This window comes from Strix uralensis, chromosome 2, assembly GCF_047716275.1.
Source record: "Strix uralensis isolate ZFMK-TIS-50842 chromosome 2, bStrUra1, whole genome shotgun sequence".
NCBI lineage: Eukaryota > Metazoa > Chordata > Aves > Strigiformes > Strigidae > Strix > Strix uralensis.
Genome location: NC_133973.1, coordinates 7,694,168 through 7,718,001, shown reverse-complemented (window position 1 = coordinate 7,718,001; position 23,834 = coordinate 7,694,168). Strand labels below are relative to the sequence as shown.

Genomic DNA, 23,834 nt, shown 5'->3' with positions numbered 1-23,834 from the left:
GGGGCGGCCTGCCCCGGCGCGGGGTCCCGGGCGGGGGGGGGGGGGGGGGGGGTGGCGAGTATTATGGGATGCCGGAGCGGAGGGGTGCGAGCGTGGGGAGTATTATGGGATGTTTCTCGGGGCGGGGGGATGAGGGGGGGGGCGCGTATTATGGGATGTTCCCGGCGGGAGGGGTTATTATTATGGGATGCCGGGCCGGGCAGTGAGTGGGAAGTTCTGAGGGGAGGGCGAGTATTATACGATGTCTCGGATGGGGGGGGGGGGGGGGTGGTGTTGCTGGGAGACGGGGGCGGGGCCTGTTGCCGGGGTCCCGGGGCATATTATGGGATGGAGGCGGGAGCGGGGCGGGGCCTGGCCGGGTTTTTTCCCCTTTAAGAGGCGGTGCCGGGGCCGGAGCCATTTTCCCTTCAGCAGCAGGAGCAGCAGCAGCAGCAGCGGTGAGAGAAGAGCCGGGGTCTGAAGCCGGGTGAGGAGCCGGGAGGGGACGAGGGCGGGCAGGGTCTTCCGCCGCCTCTTGGGCGTCTCTTGCCGGCGGGCACCCCTCTCCGCCGGGCGCCCCGTCGGCCCCCAGCCGCAGCTTCCCCCCGGGGGGCCGCACCGTCCCCTTACCCCGGCGGCCGCAGGACGTTCCCCCGTCCTTCCCCCCCCCCCCGACACCGCGCCGGGGAGCGGCCGCCCCGCCGGTCCCCGCAGCCCCGGCCGGCGCCTGTCCCTGGGGAGGAGCGCCGGCCCCTCACCGCATGCGAGCCGGACTTCCCCGGCCCCGCCCCGCGCCCCCGCCCGGGAGACCGTGCCCCAACGAGACGCTGCCCCCCCCTTCCTCCTCCCCTCCACACCCCCCTCCCCTCCACCCCCTCCCGCCGCCCCCGCCCTGCGCCGCGCAGCCCCGCTCCGGGCGGGGGCGCGGGTGCGGCGGGCAGCAGCTCGGGGCTGCCGGCGCCGCTGAGCCTGCCCTGCCTTTTGTGTGGGGCCGGAGGAGGAGGAGGAGGACGACGCTGGGCTGCCTCCCCGGCCGCGGCGGTGTCAGCCCGGGGCCGGCGCGCCAAGTTTGGGCGGGCGGGCGGGCTGGGGACGGCCGGCGGCTCGCTGACAGCGTCCCGGCTGGCCCCTGATCTCCTTTGGAAGCCCAGCTGCCTCGCCGCCTCCTTCAGCCCAAGGCAGAAATAACCGAGGGCACCCGGCTGCAGAGGACGGGAGAATTTTCCTGTAGGACAGCTGTTTTGGCTTTCTCGCCAGGGCTGAGTTGCTGACTCAGTTTAATATCTGGTGTCTTCAAAGCCTGCTTCATCACAACTCTAAGCTGATACTTGCTGCCGGTGTTTCTATTATCCGTAGGCTCCAAATCCAGTAAAGTTGCTGTCTAAGCTTTCTCACGGATCCTCTTGGTAGCACTATTGCATGGGAAAACGGAGTTCAGGTCTGCTGTAACTTTCTCTTTTTCTTTTCAATGAAGTACTGGCTTGACTGGCAAGAAGACGACACCGTGTATAAGCCCAGGCCTCCCCCAGCTTGGAGGACATGGCATCGGGCATTGGATCTCCGTCGCCGTGCTCAGCGGGCAGCGATGATGATGAGATGGAGATCCTGTTGAACAACGCTATCCCCCAGCATCCAGGTATGGAGAGGCTGCAGGGCATGCCTGTGAAATGGGAGTGATGCTGGTCTCACACTGAATATGTGAAATACATGATGTGCTGGGGAATGACCTTTTTTTTTTTTACTATGGGTTACACATGTTTTTGATTTTGATACATGAGTTCTGGGGTTACTTTGGAGTGGGAGGCTTGTGGCTTTGTGTCAGGTGGAGCCGATTTTGTTCCAAGCTGCTGCAGGTTGTCGGGGCCTGTGCTTTGAGGAGGTGTAAGGGGTGGAAGCAGAGTGTCGTTTTGATGGGGAACCAAAACGCCTGCGAGTTCATAAATGGGGAGGCAGAAGTGGGGGTAGTATGTGAAGGGGCAGGGTGCCTGGCTTGCTTTCATCTGGGAACATAGACCGACTGACGTCCAGAGCAAACTGCCCTGGGCTGTTGCGTGACCCACTTTCCTTCATCACCACACCCAATTATTGAGGTTTCTTGGGGTTCTCGCTCAGTGCTGCTTGCTCACCTTTGCTTTTTGTGTAGTCTTTGTACCTTGCTTTTTCCCTCGTGTTTTCATCCTCATCATCAACATGAGACTTGAGTTAGAGCCCTGGGCACTCTTTTGTTTTGGGTTTTTTGCTGCTGCTGTTGTTGTTGACAGCTTGCTCTGTGGACCTACATGTGGATTCTCCGCTTCCTTATGAAAACGGATAACGTATATCCTGTTGTGCTGGATTGTAAGACAAGTTTGAGTTTTCCTTCTAACTCATGCTGTAGTGTTACAGTGTCATACAAGAGAAATGTTGCGACTGGAAAGGGAAAATGGTGTTGTGGGCTTTTTGGTTTTTTGTTTGCTTGGCTTTCTTTTTTTAAGCTTTGACTCTAGGGTTTTCTGGCACCTCTGAAATCTTAGGCTGAAGGGGACTGTCAGTAAGCCAAGGAAAATCTTGGTGAAGAAAAACTGTTAAAATCCCTGCAAACTGGAGAGCTTTAGGTAATCTGTTGGAAAGGATAGGACACTAGAGGCTCTAAATCAGAACTTGGGGGAGAAGAGGTGGAATACCTGAAGGACCTGGTGTTGCAGGACTGTGGGAGTGAAGAAACATCCATTGGTTGGTGATATGGCAGGGGCCAGGTGGAGGACCCCAGGTTCTGAGAGCTCAGCCTCTGCCGCTTCACCCCTGGCTGCGGTAGCTCCTCTGACCTGTGGCTTCCTCCACCGTGCCCAGCTCCTGTGGTCAGGAGGCCATTTTCCCTTGGAGGGAGAAGGAGTGACTCTGGCTGTGTGCGGTGGGCGGGGCGGCGGGGAGGGCGGGTGGCCGGGCTGCTCCCGCAGCCTGCCACAAAGGGAAGGGCTGTCTGGCCCCCCCCTGCCCCTCGGGCGGGGGCAGGCAGGGACTGAGGGCACACAGATGGGAGCCTGCGGTGGCGGGGAGCTGGCATGTGTTTCCTCTGGCTGGGCAGTGAGCTTGCTAGCTGTTGGCGTGGAGGGAAGGGGTTGGGGGGAGGCTGTATCAAACTGGGGTCAGAATGGAGTTGCTGAGTAGCAACTTTACTATGGAGGAGGACAAGTAGTGGCTTACTGGCCTGTATTTTGCATGTGGCTGTAGGATGCTCTGTACTGCTCTAGAGGCTAGATAGTTGTGGGTTTCTTTCCTGGAGGCCCGTGGACTGAAACAGTATCCTAGTCAGGTTCTCAAGCGCATTCACCATTTTGTGTCCTTTACACACGGCTGTCTACTCCACGCTTTTTCCTCTTCTCATTGGGTTAGGGCAAGATCTGAGTGCAGCTCTGTTTGGAGAAGGAATGTTGTGGAAATAGGTGGTGTTGGGGGGAGGGGGAAGACCATGTGCAGTGGTAGCTTATGATACCAGTTCCTGGTATCTGTTGTGAACAGTAACAGACTAAGCAGGTGTAAACATGTCTTAAGTTTGTAAGTATTTAGCAAGAAGTAAACAAGTTGAGTGATCTCTGTGAGGAGTGGGCTATGCTGTAGTGTGCCGATGCTGTTTGAATGAGGCGTGTTGCCTCTTGCCCTCCAGAGCCTGAAGAAGAGCCAGAAGAAGAGCTTCTGTCAGAGGCAGAGACACCCAAAATCAAGAAGAAGAAGAAGCCCAAGAAACTAAAGGAACCCAAAGTGCCCAAGCTCAGCAAGCGTCAGAAGAAGGAGGTAAGGAAAAGGATGCCTAAGGTGACACTCTAAAAAACAGATATATGAGGTGAGGCTGCTTACTGTTATTGTTGGCCTATGGCAGCAATCATCTGTATGAACCCTCTAGAGCTTGGTGAGAGTGTGATGTTTAGTGCTTATCCAGGGTATTTTCTCACAGCTGCCTGATCTTCTCTCTCCCTCCCTCCCCAGCTGGGGGACAGCTCTGGTGAGGGGAATGAGTTTGTGGAGGAAGAAGAGGAGGTTCTGCGCTCTGACAGTGAGGGCAGTGACTACACTCCTGGGAAGAAGAAAAAGAAGAAATTAGGGCCCAAGAAGGAAAAGAAAAACAAAGCCAAGCGGAAGGAGGAGGAGGAAGAAGAGGAGGAAGATGATGACTCCAAGGTGAGAAGCTACCCTGGTGACTGACTGCTTGCTCCTCATTCCCATGCATCTGATTTTGGGGATCATTGTCCTCTCCATTTGTGATGGCACGTGGAGTTGGGGCTGTTCAGTCTCCTCTTCCTCCACTAGACCTGCTTGATTTAGGCATTTTCCCACCATGCATTCCTTCCCTTCTGCCTTAAACACAGTTAGAATGTATATTGAATCCAAAGACTTTTCCCACCTCCACTGATGTTCTACTGAGGCTGTGTCCTATGGCTGTGATAAGTGAATGGGCGGGGGGGGGAAATCCCCTGATCCTGACCCATTGGGTCATCTGTAGATGTGTGGAAGTTCTGCTTTTTCTTAGAGCAGAACTAGAGCTTTGTCTCAGAGTTGCTGCAATTCTCTTTGCACAGGAGCCGAAGTCATCTGCTCAGCTCCTGGAAGATTGGGGCATGGAGGATATTGATCATATTTTCACAGAGGAGGATTACCGCACTCTCACCAACTACAAAGCTTTCAGCCAGTTTGTCAGGTGAACCGCAAGCCTGGAAGGACTCTGGAGTTAAAAAACCAAAGAGCTGGGACAAGGACTAGGTTCCTTGTTTTTGGAACCTCAAGGCACATTTGAGACACTAGTGTTCTACCTAGAGCAAAAACTGAAGCAACAGTTAAATAATTGATCTGCATATTTTTTTTGCTTTCAGTGATCGAGATGATGCAAGTCCTCGCTCCCAGTGTCCTTTCTTCCCTAGTGTGCTAAATTCCATTTCACTTTCCAAGCCCCTGAGCATTTGCATCTTCCACATGGAGTGAAGGATGGGAGTGGAGAGATTCATTGGCTGTTGAGATCAGAGATTAGAAAGGAATGTAGTTTGAGATAGAGGTGCTGATGGGGGTGGCAGACGGGTTAGGGTGTCGGGGAGGAATAACGATCTAGATTTCAGGGTGGTTCAGTAACTCTTCCTTCCTTAACTGTACGCAGGCCACTTATTGCAGCCAAGAACCCTAAAATAGCAGTGTCGAAGATGATGATGGTGCTGGGAGCTAAATGGAGGGAGTTTAGCACAAACAACCCCTTCAAGGGAAGTTCAGGTGCATCTGTGGCAGCTGCTGCTGCTGCAGCTGTTGCAGTAGTGGAGAGTATGGTGACAAATGTGGATGCTGTCCTGCCACAGCCCCCTGTAGATGTGCCGCTCAGGAAAGCCAAGACAAAGGAGGGCAAAGGTGAGATGAAGAATCTGGCAGGATGGTAGAGGGTGAGTGGTGTCAAGGCAGTAGTCCTCCTGACTCGCAGGCTCCTGTGTTCCTAGGACCCAATGCCCGGCGGAAGCCAAAGGCCAGTCCTCGTATTCCTGATATCAAGAAACCTAAAACAAAGAAGGTGGCACCTTTGAAAATCAAACTGGGAGGATTTGGTTCCAAGCGTAAAAGATCATCAGTAAGTGACACTCCTTCCTTGACCTCCTGAAGAGGAGGTGATGATGTGTTAGAAGTGCTGGGATGCATGTCTGGTTGCTGCCCCCAGCATGCGTGCCTGAGTAACATAGCTTTTTTTCTTATCTAAGAGTGAAGATGATGATCTGGATGTGGAGTCAGACTTTGATGATGCCAGCATCAACAGCTACTCTGTTTCAGATGGATCTACAAGCCGTAGTAGCCGCAGTCGCAAAAAACTCAAAGCTGGGAAAAAGAAAAAGAAAGGTATTGATGCTTGTTGTCAGTTGGAGCCAGAAGTGCAGCTAAGTGTGTAGAAAGATTAGAGGAATGTCTGTGCTGAATTTGGATATTTAACAGCACGTGTGAGAGAATTGTTCTTGAAGGAAGAATCTGATTATATTTTTAATAAGGAAAAGCTTTTGGGAGTTTTTTCACCTTGGTAGGGGAACAGACACAGTGCTGAGTTTTCCTAGCCTCAACTACACCTTTAATTTCATGGGTGGAAGGAGGCACAAAGGGGCTTGTTTTACTCCTGTTCCAGCTCTTGCTCCCTGCCCTGTTTGCTTACATAGGCAGAGCAAGAATTTTGTATTCTGGATCTCTATGTTACTACTGTAGGCTGTTGGGAGAGTACCCTCCCTTGCTGTAGGAAGCCTGTACCTGTGGCTTGTGCTGCTGTAACTCCTCACTACCCTCTGCAGGTGAGGAGGACTCCACAGTGGCTGTGGATGGCTATGAGACTGATCACCAGGACTACTGTGAGGTGTGCCAGCAGGGAGGAGAAATTATACTGTGTGATACCTGCCCTCGTGCCTACCACATGGTTTGCCTGGACCCAGACATGGAGAAAGCCCCAGAAGGCAAATGGAGCTGCCCGCACTGTGTGAGTACTGGCTTCCCCCAGACCGTGCAAGGGGTCATGGAGGGGGATGTCAAGTGACTCGGGGCTGCTCTTCTGTGGTGATAAAATAATCACAAATGTGTGACTTCAGTTTTCTGATTTCCTTCTCCTATAGGAAAAAGAGGGCATCCAGTGGGAGGCAAAGGAGGATAACTCTGAAGGGGAGGAAATCCTGGAGGATGTTGTGGGGGATGCTGAGGAGGAGGATGACCACCATATGGAGTTCTGTAGAGTCTGCAAGGATGGAGGAGAGCTGCTGTGCTGTGATGCTTGTCCTTCGTCCTATCACATCCACTGTCTGAATCCCCCGTTGCCAGAGATTCCCAACGGAGAGTGGCTGTGTCCTCGCTGCACTGTGAGTTTCTGCTAGTACCATTTTCCTATTGCTACAAGAGATTGATAGATCTAATCCCTTTAGATCAGCATATTTTCCCAGAAATGCTTAGTCCTCCAACTGTCTCCTCTCACGCTTCTGTCATGAAACATCAAGGCACTTTGTGGCTGGATTGTGCCTTGTTTTCTCCAGACAGCTGGAAGGACAGGCATACAGCCATTTGAGTCTCATGAGGCTTGCCCATGCTCAGAGTAGTTGGGCAGCTTTGGGTCCAGGATGCCAAGACTCATTTTTCTTGGATCCTATATGTATGTAGAAGCAGGAGAATGAGTGCAAGCAAATTCAGTGCTTAAAAAAATATTTTAGACTGATGCTGAGCCAAGCAGGTTTTTTTACACTGCAGGCTCTGTAATGTGAAGCCCTTTCTTAGTAGATGGTTGGGAGAAATGTCAGAGTCTTCCAGGAAGTTCTTGAAATGAAATATTATAAATGGTGTTACGTGCTTTCATTAGGTGACAAGGACTTTGATGATGAACAAAAAAGCTGCTTCAGGACATGCTGGGTGATAGTTCCTCAGCAAAATATTTTCTGTACAAACTTTCATTGGAGTTGTGGTTGGATAGACTGCTGGGCTCATCAAGCCTATCAATTCCTGTATTTCCTGTAGAATTTCTCAACTGGTGTGGCGCTGGGAGACGACCAATTTGAGATGCTGAATTCAGTCTGGGGCTTGTCAGTCCTAGAAAAAAGTCAAACTGGAGAAAGCTCAAAGAAATACTGAAGATAAGAGGGTGAAAACTTCCAAGTCCAAAAAGCAAATTCCATCTGTGTAGTAAAGCTATAACTAAGAAAGAGAACCGTGACTCTGTATGTTTCTACTCCTCAGTGCTTGTGTGTTAAGAGTACGTTCCCTCTGATGTAACAAGTTCTGTTTAACTTTTTTCAGTGCCCAGCTTTGAAAGGAAAAGTGCAGAAGATCTTGATCTGGAAATGGGGTCAGCCCCCAGTTGGCCCCCCACCACCACGTCCACCCGATGCAGACCCTAATGCACCTCCCCCTAAGCCTCTAGAGGGTCGGCCTGAAAGGCAGTTCTTTGTCAAATGGCAGGGCATGTCCTACTGGCATTGCTCTTGGGTGTCAGAGTTGCAGGTGAGTGGAGGACTCTAACCATGTCATAAGGGTGGATAATGGGGGGAGATACTTTGGGTAGTTGCGGGGAAAACACTGACTAACTGCCTCTGTCCTGACTCCAGCTGGAGCTGCACTGTCAGGTCATGTTTCGTAACTACCAACGCAAAAACGATATGGATGAGCCACCCTCAGGAGACTTTGGAGGGGAAGAGGAGAAAAGCCGAAAGAGAAAAAACAAGGACCCCAAATACGCTGAGATGGAGGAGCGTTTCTATCGATACGGGATCAAGCCTGAGTGGATGATGATCCACAGGATCCTTAATCATAGGTAGGAGAGGTAGCAAAGGGCATTTTCAACAAAGATCTTAAGCAGGGCTAAGGGAGAGTGGATGAGCTAAACTGCAGTGTGACTGGGGGGAAACAGTGGGAGTTCTTTTGTCGGTATGACAAACGTTGTTCTTCTGTTTCTGTTGCTTCATTAAGGGATCCTTTCCTTCTCTCCCATTTGATTGGGTTGTGTGAATACTGTCATTTCACTGTGCTTAAGACTTACTGGTTTCTTCCACAGTGTGGATAAGAAGGGGAATGTCCACTATTTGATTAAATGGAGAGATCTACCCTATGACCAGGCATCTTGGGAAAGTGAAGATGTGGATATCCAAGATTATGACCTCTACAAGCAAGCCTACTGGAATCACAGGTAAGAGAAGTATCTAGAGGTTGTGTTCCTTTCCCTTCCCTCAAGAGAAAATACTGGAGTATGTCAGCCCCCAGCACTGGCTGGATTAATATATGGAGATAGCTAATTAGTGTCTTGTGCTGACTACTTAATCCTTTGGGCAGGGGCCTTGTGCCTCTCCACCAGTTCATGAAGGTTCCAACCCTGTTCTCTTGAGCCTGTTTTGAGTTGAATGATCACCCTCCTTTTCTTTGCAATAGTTTTCCCTCAGTCTTTTGTAAAAGCTGTTAAATTTGCATGTTCTTGGGACTGTCTTTGCACAGGGAACTGATGAGAGGTGAAGAGGGCAGGCCTGGTAAGAAGTTAAAGAAAGTGAAGATGCGGAAACTGGAAAGGCCCCCTGAGACTCCCACAGTGGATGTAAGTCACTGTTCATTGCTTAGAAGCCATCTGATACAGCTGCTTATTTTTGGGGAGGGAGGCAGGTAAATGGGAAACTGAACAGTGAAAAGCATATGGTTTAGAGTTCCTTCGTGGCCCAAAGAAGGAATGGGTTATAGAGCCTTTGGACAAAGGCCCACCTTCTCAGTTGTGTGAGACGCTGACTGGCTCTTGGTGAAAGGGTTTTATTAAAAAAAAAAGCTTTTTGGTGGATACCTTTGGCCATTTGGGAATCTGGTCTGGTGCTAGACTGGTTGTCCTATGTGGAGTCTCATTGCACTAGGGAATATGTGGGTGACTGGGAAAGGAGTCTAGGTAGCTGTCTAGCTAAGCTGAAGGATCTCAACTCTTCCTTCTTTCCACTGTAGCCGACAGTGAAGTATGACCGGCAACCAGAGTACCTCGATGTGACGGGGGGAACCTTGCATCCCTACCAACTGGAAGGATTGAACTGGCTGCGCTTCTCCTGGGCCCAGGGCACAGATACAATCTTGGCTGATGAAATGGGTCTGGGAAAGACTGTGCAGACAGCTGTGTTCCTATACTCCTTATACAAAGAGGTGAGAGCTGGGAGATGACTACCCAGGGAGATTCTGTGTTAGTGGTTGCGTTCATCTAATGCTCTTACTGATTTATTCATAGGGCCACTCAAAGGGTCCCTTCTTGGTGAGTGCCCCACTGTCCACAATCATCAACTGGGAACGAGAATTTGAGATGTGGGCCCCAGATATGTATGTAGTGACCTATGTCGGAGACAAAGACAGTCGGGCCATCATCCGTGAGAATGAGTTCACTTTCGAGGATAATGCCATACGTGGAGGCAAAAAAGCATCCAGAATGAAGGTACAGAACTCTGCTGTAATGCAAGCCAGAACTGAAAGAAGAGATGCACTAGACTGACTTTGAGCAGCTGAGATTCAGATACTCTGATGTCCCTGGGAACTGATTATACATGTAGTTTCCAAGGGGAAATGACTGCAAATTGATGACTAGTGGGTGTTTAGACTCCTGCTCTAGACTGTTTAAACACTCCTACTAGTCTGAACTAATTCAGTACTGGAAAAAGAGAGTTGACTAAGGTAGTACTGACCGTAGGCAAGTCTCTCTTTTCTCTCCTTAATCTGTGAAGCTGTGTATTGCTTCTATGGATCTAAGTCAATGTCAGAATTGCCATTGTATGAAAAAGACAAACATACAAAACAGTGTGAATGTTTTAATCCCTCTGAGGAACTGGCTGACAGGCCTAGACATCTGGGAAATTGCATTCTGAGCCTGATCTAGGTGGTTGGTTTTTGTAGAACTTTGGACTTCCTAGTAAAAGCAAGATGGGAGCTAAAGCTTTTCCAGTGGCAGAAATAGGTAGGACTCCTTTCTTGAAACTGAACCGCATTAAGTATTAACAGTAATTTAAAGTTCCACAATAAACTACTTATCTGCTTAAGTCTTAGCTTTTTGATGAGCCACTCTTCCCCAAATCTTATTTCCCGAACACGCCTCTATTTTCTGTTTATTTGTTAAACTCCTCTGTTACAATATTTGGCAACTGTCCAGAAGTAGCAGGTACTGTGAGGGGGTTGAGGAGTCTTACATGTGTTGAGAGAAATGGGGGCTGAAAGGGCTGGAATGGTTTGGGTCGCGTTTTGAATCTTGTGACAGGAAACCGTGGGTGTGAAACGTTTTTGATGTGCTGTTTGACCAGGCCTCATCAGAATAACTTGGAGAAACACTGCATCTACTTTGTCCTGGGGCATTCCCCTATCCCATTACCGCTTTTGTACTTTTCTTTTGCAGAAGGAGGCTGCTGTGAAGTTCCATGTGCTGCTTACTTCCTACGAACTGATCACAATCGATATGGCCATACTGGGCTCTATTGACTGGGCCTGTCTCATTGTGGATGAAGCTCACAGGCTGAAGAACAATCAGTCTAAGGTACAGAGCATGTAGGCATGGCAGAGAGGAATGAGCAGAGTGTTCAGAAGATTAGATAGCTGCTCCTAAGCACATAAGTTGTTCTGCCAACTCTTAGTCATTTGTTCAGTAGTAAGTTTATGTTATTAAAAAAAAATCAGCCCTCATTTGGACATCGATTATCATTGGCAACAACTTCACTTTTATCTGTATCACTGGTTAAAACAGCTTTCTCTCTGGGTGAATCGGCAATTGGTGTGTACTGGAAAACAGAAGCAGCCTGGGTGTCATTGTATTATACAAACTGGCTTCTCTGAAAGCAGATCATATATCTGCACCGTCTCTATTCCGGAAAGGTTTACCATACTGAGTGTGAAACAAGCTGCATGAGTGCAGTTAGCCTGCTTCCAGAGTAGGCTTGCTCTCTGCATTCATCTAGCTTGGTAGCAGAACTAATTAAACGTTGTAGACGTGGGAGAGGTGGGTAGAGGTGTTCAAAAATGCCTGGGTAGATGCTGAAAGCCATATAGCTGCTTTTGTATGAGGCTGCACCTTGACTAAGCTCGTTTGAATTCAGTAGACTTGACTGTATTTTCTTAATCCAGCCACTCCCTGAGCCCTTGTGCCTTAATTCTGGTCTGTCTTCAGCTGGGTTCTAGAGCTCAGTAGGCTAAAAACAGTTGTTGTTGGAAATCTGGTTTTATAGGTTCTTGGAAACAGTGTTAAGAAAAAAATCCCTCTTGGTATCTTTTTTTGTTTAAATGGCTTTAGCTTTTCGGACCTTGGTGTGAGGTGTGTTTCTGAGATATCACAGCTGTGCTTGCAGTCCAGTTTCTGGATATTTTTTTTTATTGTAGGCACTCAGACTGGATGTCATTCTATGCTTAGCACTGAAATTATTGGAAGTAGTAATGATTGCTTACTATTGATACATATTAATTGAAAGAAGATGTAAAGGCTCAAGGTTACACTATGACTGATAGTTATGATTGGTTATCCAAGACCATTAAATTTATCTTTTTCTAGAGCTGTTTCCTGTCCCATAGGGACAGCTGCAGCTGCTTGGCTGCAAGACAGATCAGACACTTCTTGACAGGTTGTGGTTATCTACCAAAGTTTTGCAGATATAATCAGTAACTTCCATATTTGATTCTAAAATGAGAATGTTTTTTGGGTATAACTATATGTAGAAAGATAAATCGCTGTGGAGGCCACTAGAAGGATCCTTCTGATGTGATAACCAAAACATAAGTGGTGGTGGGTTTCTCATCTTTTTTTGTTTGCCATCTAGTACAAGCTAAGCTACCTTTCAAGTTTGACCTTGTATCATGCTCAGTGTAAAATAAGCAAAGAAATGGCCAACCTTATAAAGCAGTAACTGATTTATTGTCAATTTGTGCTGGTGAACATGGTACACTTGTGCTTTTCAGTTCAGTACTTTAACTGCTCAGTGCCTCCTGTCTGGAATTACTTAATTGTTGTGAAAACCAGCACAAATTACCTTAAAGGCACATTGGCAGATCCTTAGCTCTTTTCTCCTCTGCTTGTTCAGAGCTCTGGAACATTGCCAGGATTGATATGAATAGGAAGAGTGACTTAGCTATTTCTAGAATTCTCAAGGCAGAGTAGTTGTAAGAATGTGGAACACTAATTTAGCAAGAAAAAGTACATAGTACAGCAGTTTGGAAATGATTGGTGGTCTGAAAGAGCTTGTAACTTAAAAGAGCAAAGGAAACCTACTGGCACCTGATGGCTTGTAGGATTTGCTGCAGTCATGTTTTAGGTATGCAGAACAATGATCCAAATGAGATCAGTCTAGTGACCCTAACTGGAATGTGAACTACTTGGAGCTCTTGTCCAAACAGCTAATGTGATCTAAACTGAACCCTAGCTTGGTGTCAACTTTTTTTATAGCAGAAATACTTTTTTTTGTAGGCCTGTGACTTAATAAGCCTTTGACATGTTTGTGTGGTTTTGGGTTTGTGGGTGTTTTTTTCCCCCCTCACCATTTCTTCCCTGCTCTCTACTTCCCAGTTCTTCCGTGTGCTGAATGGTTACTCCCTCCAGCACAAGCTGCTGCTTACAGGAACTCCCCTGCAGAACAACCTGGAAGAACTGTTCCACCTGCTGAACTTCCTGACGCCAGAGAGATTCCAGTATGTCTTGCAGTGCAAGTCAGCTTGCCTGTCTTGTCACTCCTACCCCCTTCCTCGTTTGCTTTTTTTTCCCCCTCTTTCCTTTGTGGCTTTTGCTGAGTGTCTGTTTCTCTGCAGTAACTTGGAGGGCTTCCTAGAAGAGTTTGCAGATATTGCCAAGGAAGATCAGATCAAGAAGCTGCATGACATGCTGGGCCCACACATGCTGAGGCGTCTCAAAGCTGATGTTTTCAAGAATATGCCATCTAAGACTGAACTCATTGTCAGAGTGGAGTTGAGCCCCATGCAGAAGTGAGTGTGAGGATGAAGAGAGCACCTGCTGTTGATCTACTGTTACTCTGTTCTGTTATTTCAAAGAGGATCTGAAACAGCCTCATCCTCACTATAGGGCTTTCTACACAGTGGATAGGAGGAACATTTCCTGCTGCCACTACAGCAGAGAGAGGACTAATCCTGTGCTCTGATGTAAGGGATAAAGAGATAGTGAATGCCACAGGCAGAGCCTAGGTAGCTGGCAGGTAATGCCAGGAGCTGTGCAGAGTTTAGCAAGAGAGTATGTTAGTCATTCTCATGAGGGGTGTCTGAGTTTGGTTTTTTTTCTTTTCAGGAAATATTATAAATACATTTTGACAAGAAACTTTGAGGCACTGAATGCACGGGGTGGTGGTAACCAAGTCTCCTTGCTCAATGTTGTTATGGATCTGAAGAAGTGCTGTAACCACCCCTACCTCTTTCCTGTGGCTGCTATGGTACGTCCAGTCACTTATTCTGTATAAGCAAATTCCCTGCTGGCTGTTATCGGGGAGCCATTTAGCTCCCTAGTGAAGCATGAAGGGGTTCCCCTTTCTCTCTTTCTGCTCCTATATCTTTTTCATCCTGTCTTTATGTAGACCCAATATGCTGGAAGGCCTTTTCTTTTCCAGTATATCTGACAGGAGCATCTTGTGACTCACGCAAGGTGGTGAAGACAGTAAGAGTAGGGACTAAGTCAGTAAGAAAGAGGAGGCCATGTAGGAGTCAAATTGCAAGAGATGAGGCACAGGGTAGCACTGATGTTTCAGATAAGTAGTGCTACAGACTGTGGTTGTGCCAAGCTAAATGACCAGATGTGAGTCAGCATCTGATGAACACAGCTAGGAACTAAGACCTACATCCCTTCAAGCTGTTTTCTTTCCCCACTCCACCTCTTACTCCTTTTTCTTTTTTTTTTTTTCTTTCTCAGGAAGCTCCAAAAATGCCGAATGGCATGTATGATGGTAGTGCTCTTATTCGAGCCTCTGGAAAGCTGTTGCTGCTCCAGAAGATGTTAAAGAACCTTAAGGAAGGAGGTCACAGGGTGCTCATATTCTCTCAGGTATATGGGGAAAAAACCTTAAGGTTGGGAATTCTTTTTCTGAGAAGGGAACCTGTTGATCTGGTATCCTCTTGTCCCTCACACTGATGTGGTTTTTCTGATATGCAGATGACTAAAATGTTGGACCTTCTAGAAGACTTCTTGGAGCACGAAGGGTACAAATATGAGCGGATCGATGGAGGAATCACAGGCAACATGCGTCAGGAGGCTATTGATCGCTTCAATGGTATGGAGTCTCCTACTTTCTTTGCAAAATGAAAACTGTTGCCTTATATGCACTTAAGGATTGTTGTGGTCCAAGTCTTCCATTGCTCTCCTGGAACCTTAAACCTGTAACGATTCCCCCTCAAGTGATGCGGGTCAGATACAAATCCTTGTTTGAGTAATGCACTCTCCGTTGATTACTTTTGTTCTCTCCTTTTGTCTAAGCTCCTGGTGCGCAGCAGTTCTGCTTTCTGCTTTCAACACGAGCTGGGGGTCTTGGTATTAACTTGGCCACAGCAGATACTGTGATTATCTATGATTCAGACTGGAACCCCCACAACGATATCCAGGTGAGTCTGAATGAGACCACTCACTATGGAGTAATCCAGTGAAAGAGGGGAAATAAAATCATCGGGAGGTGTGAAGGAATGTGAGAGTTCCCCTCTAGAAATATGCAAAATTAGAGCAGTGAGGATGGGTAGAATTGGGAAGTGAAATAGTAGAGGGTTCTTCCAGGGCCCAGCCTTTGCTAATGTTAAGAGCCAGCACGAAGGCAACTGGGAAACTTATGGAGGTAGGCGGGTGTCATGGTTTGAGCCCAGAGGGCAACTGAGCACCACTGAGCTGCATGCTCACTCCTTCCCCCTCAGGAATACAACAAAAGGCTTCAGAATCAAGGCAAGGACAGGGAGGGATGACTCATCCATTATGGTCACAGGCAAAAGACAGACTTGTTAGGGGGAGAAAAAGAACAGTAATTCAAGCACCACCACCACTTAACAGAGTAGGACAGTGAGAAGTATAGCCGCATCTTAAAAACACCTTTCTCACACCCTTCCCTTCCTCCCAGGCTCAGCTTTGCTCCCAATTTCTCTGCCTCCAACACCCCAGGTGGGGCAGGGGATGGGGGCTGTGGTCAGTCCTGCTGCTCCTCCCTCCTCAGAGGGAGGACTCCTCACACTCTTTTCCTGCTCCAGTGTGGGGTCCCTCTCACATGAGACAGTCCTCCACAAACTTTCTCCAACGTGAGTCATTCCCATGGGCCACAGCTCTTCCCCTGCTCCAGTGTGGGGGTCTCCCATGTGTCACAGTCTCCCAGCGCTGCACTACAATAGCAGGGGCTTAGCTCAGAGCCCTTCTTTGGGCACAGCTCTGGCGTGGGGTCCTCCACAGGTCGGCATCTGCTCCACCAGTGACCTCCGTGGGCTACAGGGGCAGGGACACAGCCTGCTCTCTCACCACCAGCTGCAGGGGGGGTCTCTGCTCCAGCACACCTCCCCGGCCTCCTTCCTTCCGCTCACCTCTGTGTTTGCAGAGGTATTTTCCTCACAACTCCAGCTCCTTCTCCCAGGTTTCCCTTCTTAGATACAGTATCACAGAGGTGCAGCTGCCATTGCTGATTGGTTTGGCCTTGGCCAAAGGCGAGTCTGTCTTGGAGCCGGGGGAGCTTTTGAGAAGCTTCTCACAGGAGCCACTGCTGTAGCCCCTGCCCCCCCCCCACACACACAACCCAACACAGCAGGGTGTATCAGACTACTACTTGTGTAGCTCTAGACTGTTCTGAGCACATCTCTTTTCTAGGCCTTCAGTCGTGCACACAGAATTGGACAGAACAAGAAAGTGATGATATACCGCTTTGTGACAAGGGCCTCAGTGGAGGAGCGTATCACTCAGGTGGCCAAGAAGAAAATGATGCTAACTCATCTGGTAGTGAGACCAGGGTTGGGCTCCAAGACAGGCTCCATGTCCAAACAGGAACTTGATGACATTCTCAAATTTGGCACTGAAGAGCTCTTCAAGGATGAGGCTACTGAGGGGGGTGAGTGCCTGGGAATAGAACTGAAGGAGGTGGGGAGGTCTGGCTCTTACTTAGCAAGCGACTGTAGGCACAGTGTTGATTCTAGCTCTACAGAGAGGTCCAGGGTGGCATTCCCTTTCCTAGTCCCTTGAGAGCCACACAGCAACCCTGCCTGTGCTCTTCCCTCAGGGGATAACAAAGAAGGTGAGGACAGCAGTGTCATCCACTACGATGACAAAGCCATTGAGCGTCTTTTGGATCGGAACCAGGATGAAACAGAAGATACAGAACTGCAGGGCATGAATGAGTATCTCAGCTCCTTCAAGGTAGCCCAGTATGTGGTTCGTGAAGAGGAGATGGGGGTGAGTATGAGGTGGATGTCAGTATCTTCTGCTGAGTGATGTAGGATCAATTAAGCAAATTGAGCTCTGATGCTTTTAAGGGCACGCAAGCATGTATCTGCTCACAGGTTGGGATTTGGAGCATAGGTCTCTAAATTTGTTACTTCTCTGTGGCAGGAGGAAGAGGAGGTTGAACGGGAGATCATTAAGCAGGAGGAGTCAGTGGATCCTGATTACTGGGAGAAACTGCTGCGTCACCATTATGAACAGCAACAGGAGGATCTGGCCAGGAATCTGGGCAAGGGCAAACGTATTCGCAAGCAAGTTAACTACAATGATGGCTCGCAGGAGGATAGAGGTACAAATCCACAGGAACCTGAGGGAGAAACGGGTGTAAGTATATGTTGCTGGGAAGTAACGGAGTAGCGTCTCAGGCTCACGTGCTGTTTTTCTTTCAGACTGGCAGGATGACCAGTCAGATAATCAGTCAGACTATTCAGTTGCTTCTGAAGAAGGAGACGAGGACTTTGATGAAAGGTCTGAAGGTAAGTTCTGGTGAAGCCAGAGTTCCTGGGTCACTTTCTCTGAGTGTGGGAACAGCTGGGACTTGATTTGTGTGATTTATACACTTTGTGGTGCTGTTCTGCAAGGGAAATATTCACACGACAATATGCTGTGCATTGTCTCTCCTCCTTAGCTGCATTTCTCTCTTCAGCAGCTCGTCGGCCTAGCCGCAAAGGCTTGAGAAATGATAAGGATAAACCTCTGCCTCCCTTACTTGCCCGTGTGGGAGGGAACATTGAGGTAGGTAGTACCAGGGTAGGTGTCTGCGTCCTAGCTGCTTCTGTATAGCTCTTGCCATATCTGTCTTGTCTTCTATTCTAGGTCTTGGGCTTCAATGCCCGCCAGCGGAAAGCCTTCCTCAATGCTATCATGCGCTATGGAATGCCACCTCAGGATGCCTTCACCACTCAGTGGCTTGTTCGGGACCTCCGTGGCAAGTCAGAGAAAGAGTTCAAGTGAGTCTGCGTTAGGCAGGGATGGAAGACTGGCAACATCTAGTCCCTTTGGGGAGGAATGAGAACTGGGCTTTTTCTGGCCTTTACTTAGAGACTACATTTCCTTAATGTGTTGATTCTTTGTGGGGGACTGAAGTATAAGCTGGGAGAGACAGGGGCCTGTTTCCAGTTCTTTTCCTTGGACCTGACTCATCAGTCACCAAAAGCAAATGCTTTTAGAGGAGTAGCATGGTCAGGTAAGCATGTAATGACTACTCTTCCCTGAGTCCTTTTTGAGCTTACTATTGTTTCTGGCTCAAGACTCTTAAGTCAGCTTTATGTATGTAGTAATTCTGTCAGGACTTTGTTCCTTGAAGGAAGCTGGAACCCCAGAACTTGTGCTACTCTAGGTTAGGAGTTGGAAGGGGTCTGATAATGCATATCTCCAGCTCACCTGGTTTGCAGTCTAATTGTGTCTCTTAACTTCTCCAGGGCGTACGTCTCGCTGTTCATGCGCCATTTATGTGAACCTGGAGCTGATGGTGCAGAGACCTTTGCAGATGGGGTCCCACGGGAAGGTCTTTCTCGACAGCATGTCCTGACTCGCATTGGGGTCATGTCACTTATACGCAAAAAGGTAGGTGTCTAGCAGAGCAACGTAGCCTTTGCTTTCCATACAACTTGTAGTCACTGGTGTCCAGAGCTAGTGAGTTACTTCTCCTTTCACACTTACTTTTGTTGTATGTTGAGTGGTCTGTCTCCTCTGGTTTGAGGACAAGCTTTGTATGACTCCTCCAATGATAGGACTTTCTCTCCCTCTCATGCAGGTGCAGGAATTTGAGCATGTGAATGGCCGTTGGAGTATGCCAGAACTGGCAGAGATAGAGGAGAACAAGAAACTCTCGCAGCCAAGCTCACCCTCTCCCAAAACTCCAACTCCTTCGACACCGGGGGATACGCAGCCAAATACGCCTGCCCCTGTGCCTCCACCTGGTGAGGGTTCCCCTCTTGTGCAGTCCTGCGTCCTGACCTCATCCTGGCTGTTCCCCTCACCGGAGCTGTGGTGGTGGGGTCTGGGGATGGACGCAGATCAACTTACCTCTCAGGTTAGGAGGGCTGCCAAAGACATGTGCAAGCCCTTAAAGGCAAGAGAGGACACCAGCTTCCCCTGTATGAGCTGACTTCAGTCAGAAGAGAAGCCCAGCATTCGTAGTGGGCAGGAAAGGGGGAGTCATCTTGAGTGATGTTGGTCCCATTTTGATGGGCCTCATCTCTGGGAGCAAAGGAGATGGGTACTTGGGAACAGTGAGGGGAAGACCTTACTGATGGCTTCTCTTCTTTTGTCTGCTGGGGTGGGGAATACACAGAAGAAGGAGTAAAAGTAGAAGAAGGAGCTAGTGCTAAAGAGCAAGGAGAGCCATCTGAACCAGAGAAGGAGCTCAGTGCTGCTGCTACTGAAACAGAAGTCCCTATGGAGGTGAGTATTGGATTGCTTGTTTGCCTCATGCAATTGCAAATGTGTCTACTTCTGCTTCCTCTGTGTTGTTCAGCTGCTGAGACAGAGGTAAGTTCTTGAAATGGTACTTAAAGATAGTTCTCAGGTCCTCAGAATTGGCCTGACAGTTCTGTGCATCTTTCCAAACTGCTGCAACTGTCTTGTTTCCATGTGCTGCTTTACCTCACTTCTCATTGATTTCTGTCTTCAGCAGTGTGCCCAGCCTGTGGAGACACCGCCACAGGAAGCAAAATCCCCGGTGAACCCCACAGAAGCAGATGAAAAAAAAGTAGAGGAACCAGAGGTGAAGGAAAGACCAGATGAGCCAATGGAAGTAGAAAGCAAAGGTATCTCTAGGGAGGTTGTTTAATACCTTGAACAGCAATAAACCCCCCCTCCCTCTTGAATACTATTTTCCTAAAGCTGCATCATCTTTGCTTCAGCGCTTCATCCTAAAGAAACAGGCATAAATGTAGACAATCTGGGGCTATTCCTTTGAATAACATTAGGTTTCACAGACTGAAGAACAAAACCTTGGACTAGCTGTGTTCCCCTACATCTCATGTTGCCCTTCTCTCCTGCAGCTGACGTGGAGAAAGTGGAAGACAGGGCGCCTGTTGAGAATCCCCCTGAACCTCCTATAATCACTCTGGATGAGAAAGGTGAGTCATGATAATTCCATTCTCTTCCTTAATCCCTCTCCTGCAGGGATTCCTTGCGGGTCATTGCTGTGGTATCTGCTGTGTTCTTTCTAATAATTTCCTGTGTGTACAGATGAGAAAAAGGAGGATGATAAGAGAGATGTGGTGATGCTGCAGAATGGAGAGATGCTGAAAGAGTCGGTGGATGAAAGGCACAAGAAGGCAGTAAAGCAGCGCTTCATGTTCAACATAGCAGATGGTGGCTTCACTGGTATGAGAAATCTTTATATGCTTGAACTTGTTTATATGCCCCTGCTTGTGTTTGTGAAACAACTTTCAACTGTTTTGGTGTCTCTTGCCTTTCCAGAACTACACTCCCTGTGGCAGAATGAAGAGCGGGCTGCAACTGTCACAAAGAAGACCTATGAGATCTGGCATCGGCGTCATGACTACTGGCTCCTTGCTGGGATTATCAAGTATCCTTACCCTGACGGACTGGTTCTCTCCCCTTTATATAAAGCTGTCACTGTGAGGGTGACTCTCCTGGTCTGACGGGAGTACATTGAGAGAGCGCCTTTATCTTCTTTCACGAGAGCGAAAGTGATGGTGGGAGGAGGAGTTTCCTGCCAGCATGGTTATGACTTAGCAGGACATAGTTCTCATTCCTTTCCCTTGGCTCCTATTCCTCCCCTTTCTGCACCCGCGGTGCCCCACCCCCTCTTGAGAACTGTATCTGCCTGGGCCGTGTATTCCCTTGTTCTCACTGCCTTTGTTTGCCTGAGCTCATCCCATCTCAGTCATGGCTATGCCCGTTGGCAGGATATTCAGAATGATCCCCGTTACGCCATCCTCAATGAACCCTTCAAGGGTGAGATGAACAGGGGTAACTTCCTGGAAATAAAGAATAAGTTCTTGGCAAGGAGATTTAAGGTAAGGGTTTATTTTCAGTATGGTAAGTGCTTTTCAGCCAGCTGGGCCTCTAAGAATGAGAGCTTGCTGTTCTGAGTTTCTGCTAAGTGAAGGCTTCTGCAGTGCCTTTATGTTTGCGGGGGTGGGGGGATATAAGTGATATCTCTCAGGGTCATGTAGTAGCTCCGTGATAGGAGCTCCCTTTACTCTAGAAATGGTATTGGGGAGCTTGGTTCTGTGCTCTCTCTCCAAATGTGTATTGAACAACTACTGTGCAGGAGGCTTAATGTTGAAGTGGCTGTTTCCAGCACAGCTTCTGCTTGGTGTGCTACAACTGCCTCAGAGTGCCTGAGCAGAACTTAGAAACACTGTATGGACAGTCCTGGCCTCAGCCTGTTTGGGAGTGGCTGTAGCTTAGTTCTGGGAGTGGTTTAAGAACAACCCAAATAAAGGCCATGTAGTTCTCAGTCTTGGGGCAAAACATTAATTCAGTGTAGTCTGTCTGATCAGTTCTGCACTAACAGAATTCAATCTGATTTCTCCAAATGTCCCTGACGTGCTTAACAGTTTTTACTCTTCTTAAAAGTAGCATGGGATACTTCTCACTTGGGTTCAAAGAGAAAGCTCTATCCCCTTTTCTCCATAAAGAAAGAGTAAAATAGCCAACAACTTGGTCTTTAGAATCTGAGAAGGAAAGAGAATCCTACAGGATTTATGGTAGTCTTCTGTTAATCTGGCTTTCTTATGTACCTGGCCTAGTTTAACAGAGCCCTGAATTGTTTTGGGGTCTTTAGGCCTTACTCTGTATAAAACAGAAGCTGGTGAAAGGAGGTTCAGCTGCAGAATCTCACCTTGTTGAGATAGTGGAGAACTGGATCAGGAGAGACCAGGGGTGCGAACAGACTTGTGTTTCGGGCAACTGCTGAAAGTCTTTTTCTCATTACTGCCCCGTCTTGTAGCTCCTGGAGCAAGCACTGGTGATTGAGGAGCAGTTGCGGCGAGCTGCTTATCTGAACATGTCAGAAGACCCATCTCATCCATCTATGGCTCTGAACACACGTTTCGCAGAGGTGGAATGCCTGGCTGAGAGCCACCAGCACCTATCCAAGGAGTCAATGGCTGGGAATAAACCAGCCAATGCTGTGCTGCACAAAGGTAAGTGTGTTAAACAAGGGTGGGATAGGTGTTTGTTGTGGTTTAGGACCAGAGGGCAGCTGTTCACTCACCCCTTTCCCCCCAGCACTGGGAAGGAGAAGAATGAAACAAAAAGGCTCAGGGACAGGGAGGAGTCGCTCACCCAGGCTTGCTAGGGGAAGAAGACAAGAACATCGCTTTAATTCAAATGCTAACAAAAACAATACTCAACAGACATAATGGGACAGTGAGAAGTGTTACCATATCTTAAAAGACACCTCCCCTCGCACCTCCCTTCTTCCCAGGCCCAGCTTTGTTCCTGATATTTCTACCTCAGTGCCAGGGGATGGGGCTACTTCTTCCTCCAGGGTAGGGGGGCAGCACTCTACTGCATTCCCCCCTGCTCCGCGGGGTGTCCCTCCCATGGCAGACAGCCTTCCACAGCCTCTCTCCACTGTGACTCCTCCCCACAGGATACATCCTCTGGAGATGCTCTGCCGTGGGTCTCCTCCCAGCACTGAACTACAACAGTGGGGGCTGCTTCTTCCCACAGAGTCCTGGGGGTCCCCCACAGGCAAATCTCTGCTCCTCCGGTGACCTCCATGGTGGCAGGGGCATCCCTGCTGTCTCACCACGGGATCCAGGGGTGTCTCTGCTCTGGTGCACCTTCCCCTCTTCCTCCTCCTTCCTTCCACTGACCTCAGTGTTTGCACAGGTGCCCTCGTATCTCCTCCTCGAAGTCCCCCTCAGGTTCCTCTTCTTAAATACATTATCACAGAGACACAGCCACCATCATTAATTGGCTGGGCCTTGGCCAGAGATGGGTCCTCTGCTCTTTTCCCTATGGGGCGTCCCTTTCCCCTCTGAACAGATGTCCCTTTCTCTTCCAGTTCTGAAGCAGCTGGAGGAGCTTTTGAGTGACATGAAGGCAGACGTGACTCGTTTGCCCGCCACCATTGCCCGCATCCCCCCCGTGGCCGTGCGTCTCCAGATGTCCGAGCGCAACATCCTCAGCCGGCTGGCCAACCGCAGCAGCGAGCCCCCCCCGCCACCCCCTCCCCAACAAGTACGTACCCTCTCTGGTCAGTAAGGAGTTGGTTGGGGGTGCTCTGTGGGGAAGGCCACCCTCCCCTCACCAGCGCTGAGTCTCGGATCATCTTTTCTCACTCTACAGGTGGCCCAGCAGCAGTGAGTCCCTGGCCCAGTGCTGTTGACCTCTTGGCCAAGCTGAAGTGACCCCCCTTACCCCACCCCTTCACACTCTACCCCTCTGCCTGACATTCCTGACTGGGTGCTGTTTTCCTCCATGGAAGCTGCTGCGGAGGTCTCTGGGGAGGAGAAGAAACTCCTTCCGCTGCAGCCAGCCCGTTGGAGCAAGGAGTGTGCTTTTAGGAGAGAGGGGGATGTATGATGGACTCTGTATATAGTGACTGGAGGCCACAGCGCCATGGCTGTTACATGGAGAACCTGGCTGCATTGCTCGCTGCCTCCGCCTGGAGTTCCAGTTTTCGTTTTTAATTTTATTTTGAGTTTGTTTACTGAGACGAGTGTGCAGGCAAGACCAAGCGAAAGCCAGGACAGAGACAAAGCTACCTCCATCAAGATCCTTTTTAATACAAAAACTGACCGGACTTGTCCACTAATAAGCGGCTTAAAGACAAAAACAAAAAAAATATCAAAAAACAGAGCAAAACCTTGGTGAAACTGAAAAATAAAAGTTTCCCTGTATTTTATTTTGTTGCTTCTGTTTAGCAGAAGAGGGGGTGGGGACTGCCCCTGGTGGGGGAGTGAGCCCTGCACTATTCCTTTTCAAACCTCACCCACTGTTTTTCTGTCTGGGAGCCGGTTTTGGG

At 49.0% G+C, this 23,834-nt stretch overlaps 1 protein-coding gene and 1 non-coding gene across 10 annotated transcripts; both read left to right on the top strand.

Moving 5' to 3' along the window:
- Window positions 1–340: 340 nt before the first annotated feature.
- Window positions 341–23,715, top strand: CHD4 (chromodomain helicase DNA binding protein 4). Of its 9 annotated transcripts, none has more exons than XM_074854381.1 (40): window positions 341–466; window positions 1,454–1,615; window positions 3,623–3,750; window positions 3,943–4,134; window positions 4,533–4,651; window positions 5,102–5,343; window positions 5,430–5,557; window positions 5,685–5,820; window positions 6,258–6,439; window positions 6,573–6,812; window positions 7,738–7,941; window positions 8,046–8,251; window positions 8,492–8,623; window positions 8,926–9,022; window positions 9,412–9,603; window positions 9,686–9,886; window positions 10,835–10,972; window positions 12,986–13,107; window positions 13,225–13,398; window positions 13,715–13,856; window positions 14,330–14,461; window positions 14,570–14,687; window positions 14,891–15,015; window positions 16,247–16,484; window positions 16,653–16,825; window positions 16,982–17,162; window positions 17,263–17,349; window positions 17,523–17,608; window positions 17,690–17,823; window positions 18,295–18,439; window positions 18,630–18,795; window positions 19,170–19,279; window positions 19,509–19,644; window positions 19,882–19,959; window positions 20,072–20,209; window positions 20,306–20,414; window positions 20,736–20,868; window positions 21,807–22,002; window positions 22,872–23,047; window positions 23,156–23,715. In XM_074854381.1, exons 2-40 carry the CDS (start codon window positions 1,519–1,521, stop codon window positions 23,171–23,173), a joined length of 5,751 nt encoding a protein of 1,916 aa, XP_074710482.1. In that variant the 5' UTR covers window positions 341–466; window positions 1,454–1,518; the 3' UTR covers window positions 23,174–23,715. The 9 variants fall into 9 exon arrangements, with proteins under 9 accessions (XP_074710482.1, XP_074710472.1, XP_074710463.1 ...); XM_074854371.1 differs by having other exon boundaries at window positions 17,520–17,608; window positions 19,512–19,644; XM_074854362.1 differs by having other exon boundaries at window positions 17,520–17,608.
- On the top strand, window positions 18,823–18,962 carry LOC141940336 (small Cajal body-specific RNA 11). The gene has a single exon (XR_012627963.1).
- Window positions 23,716–23,834: the final 119 nt, after the last annotated feature.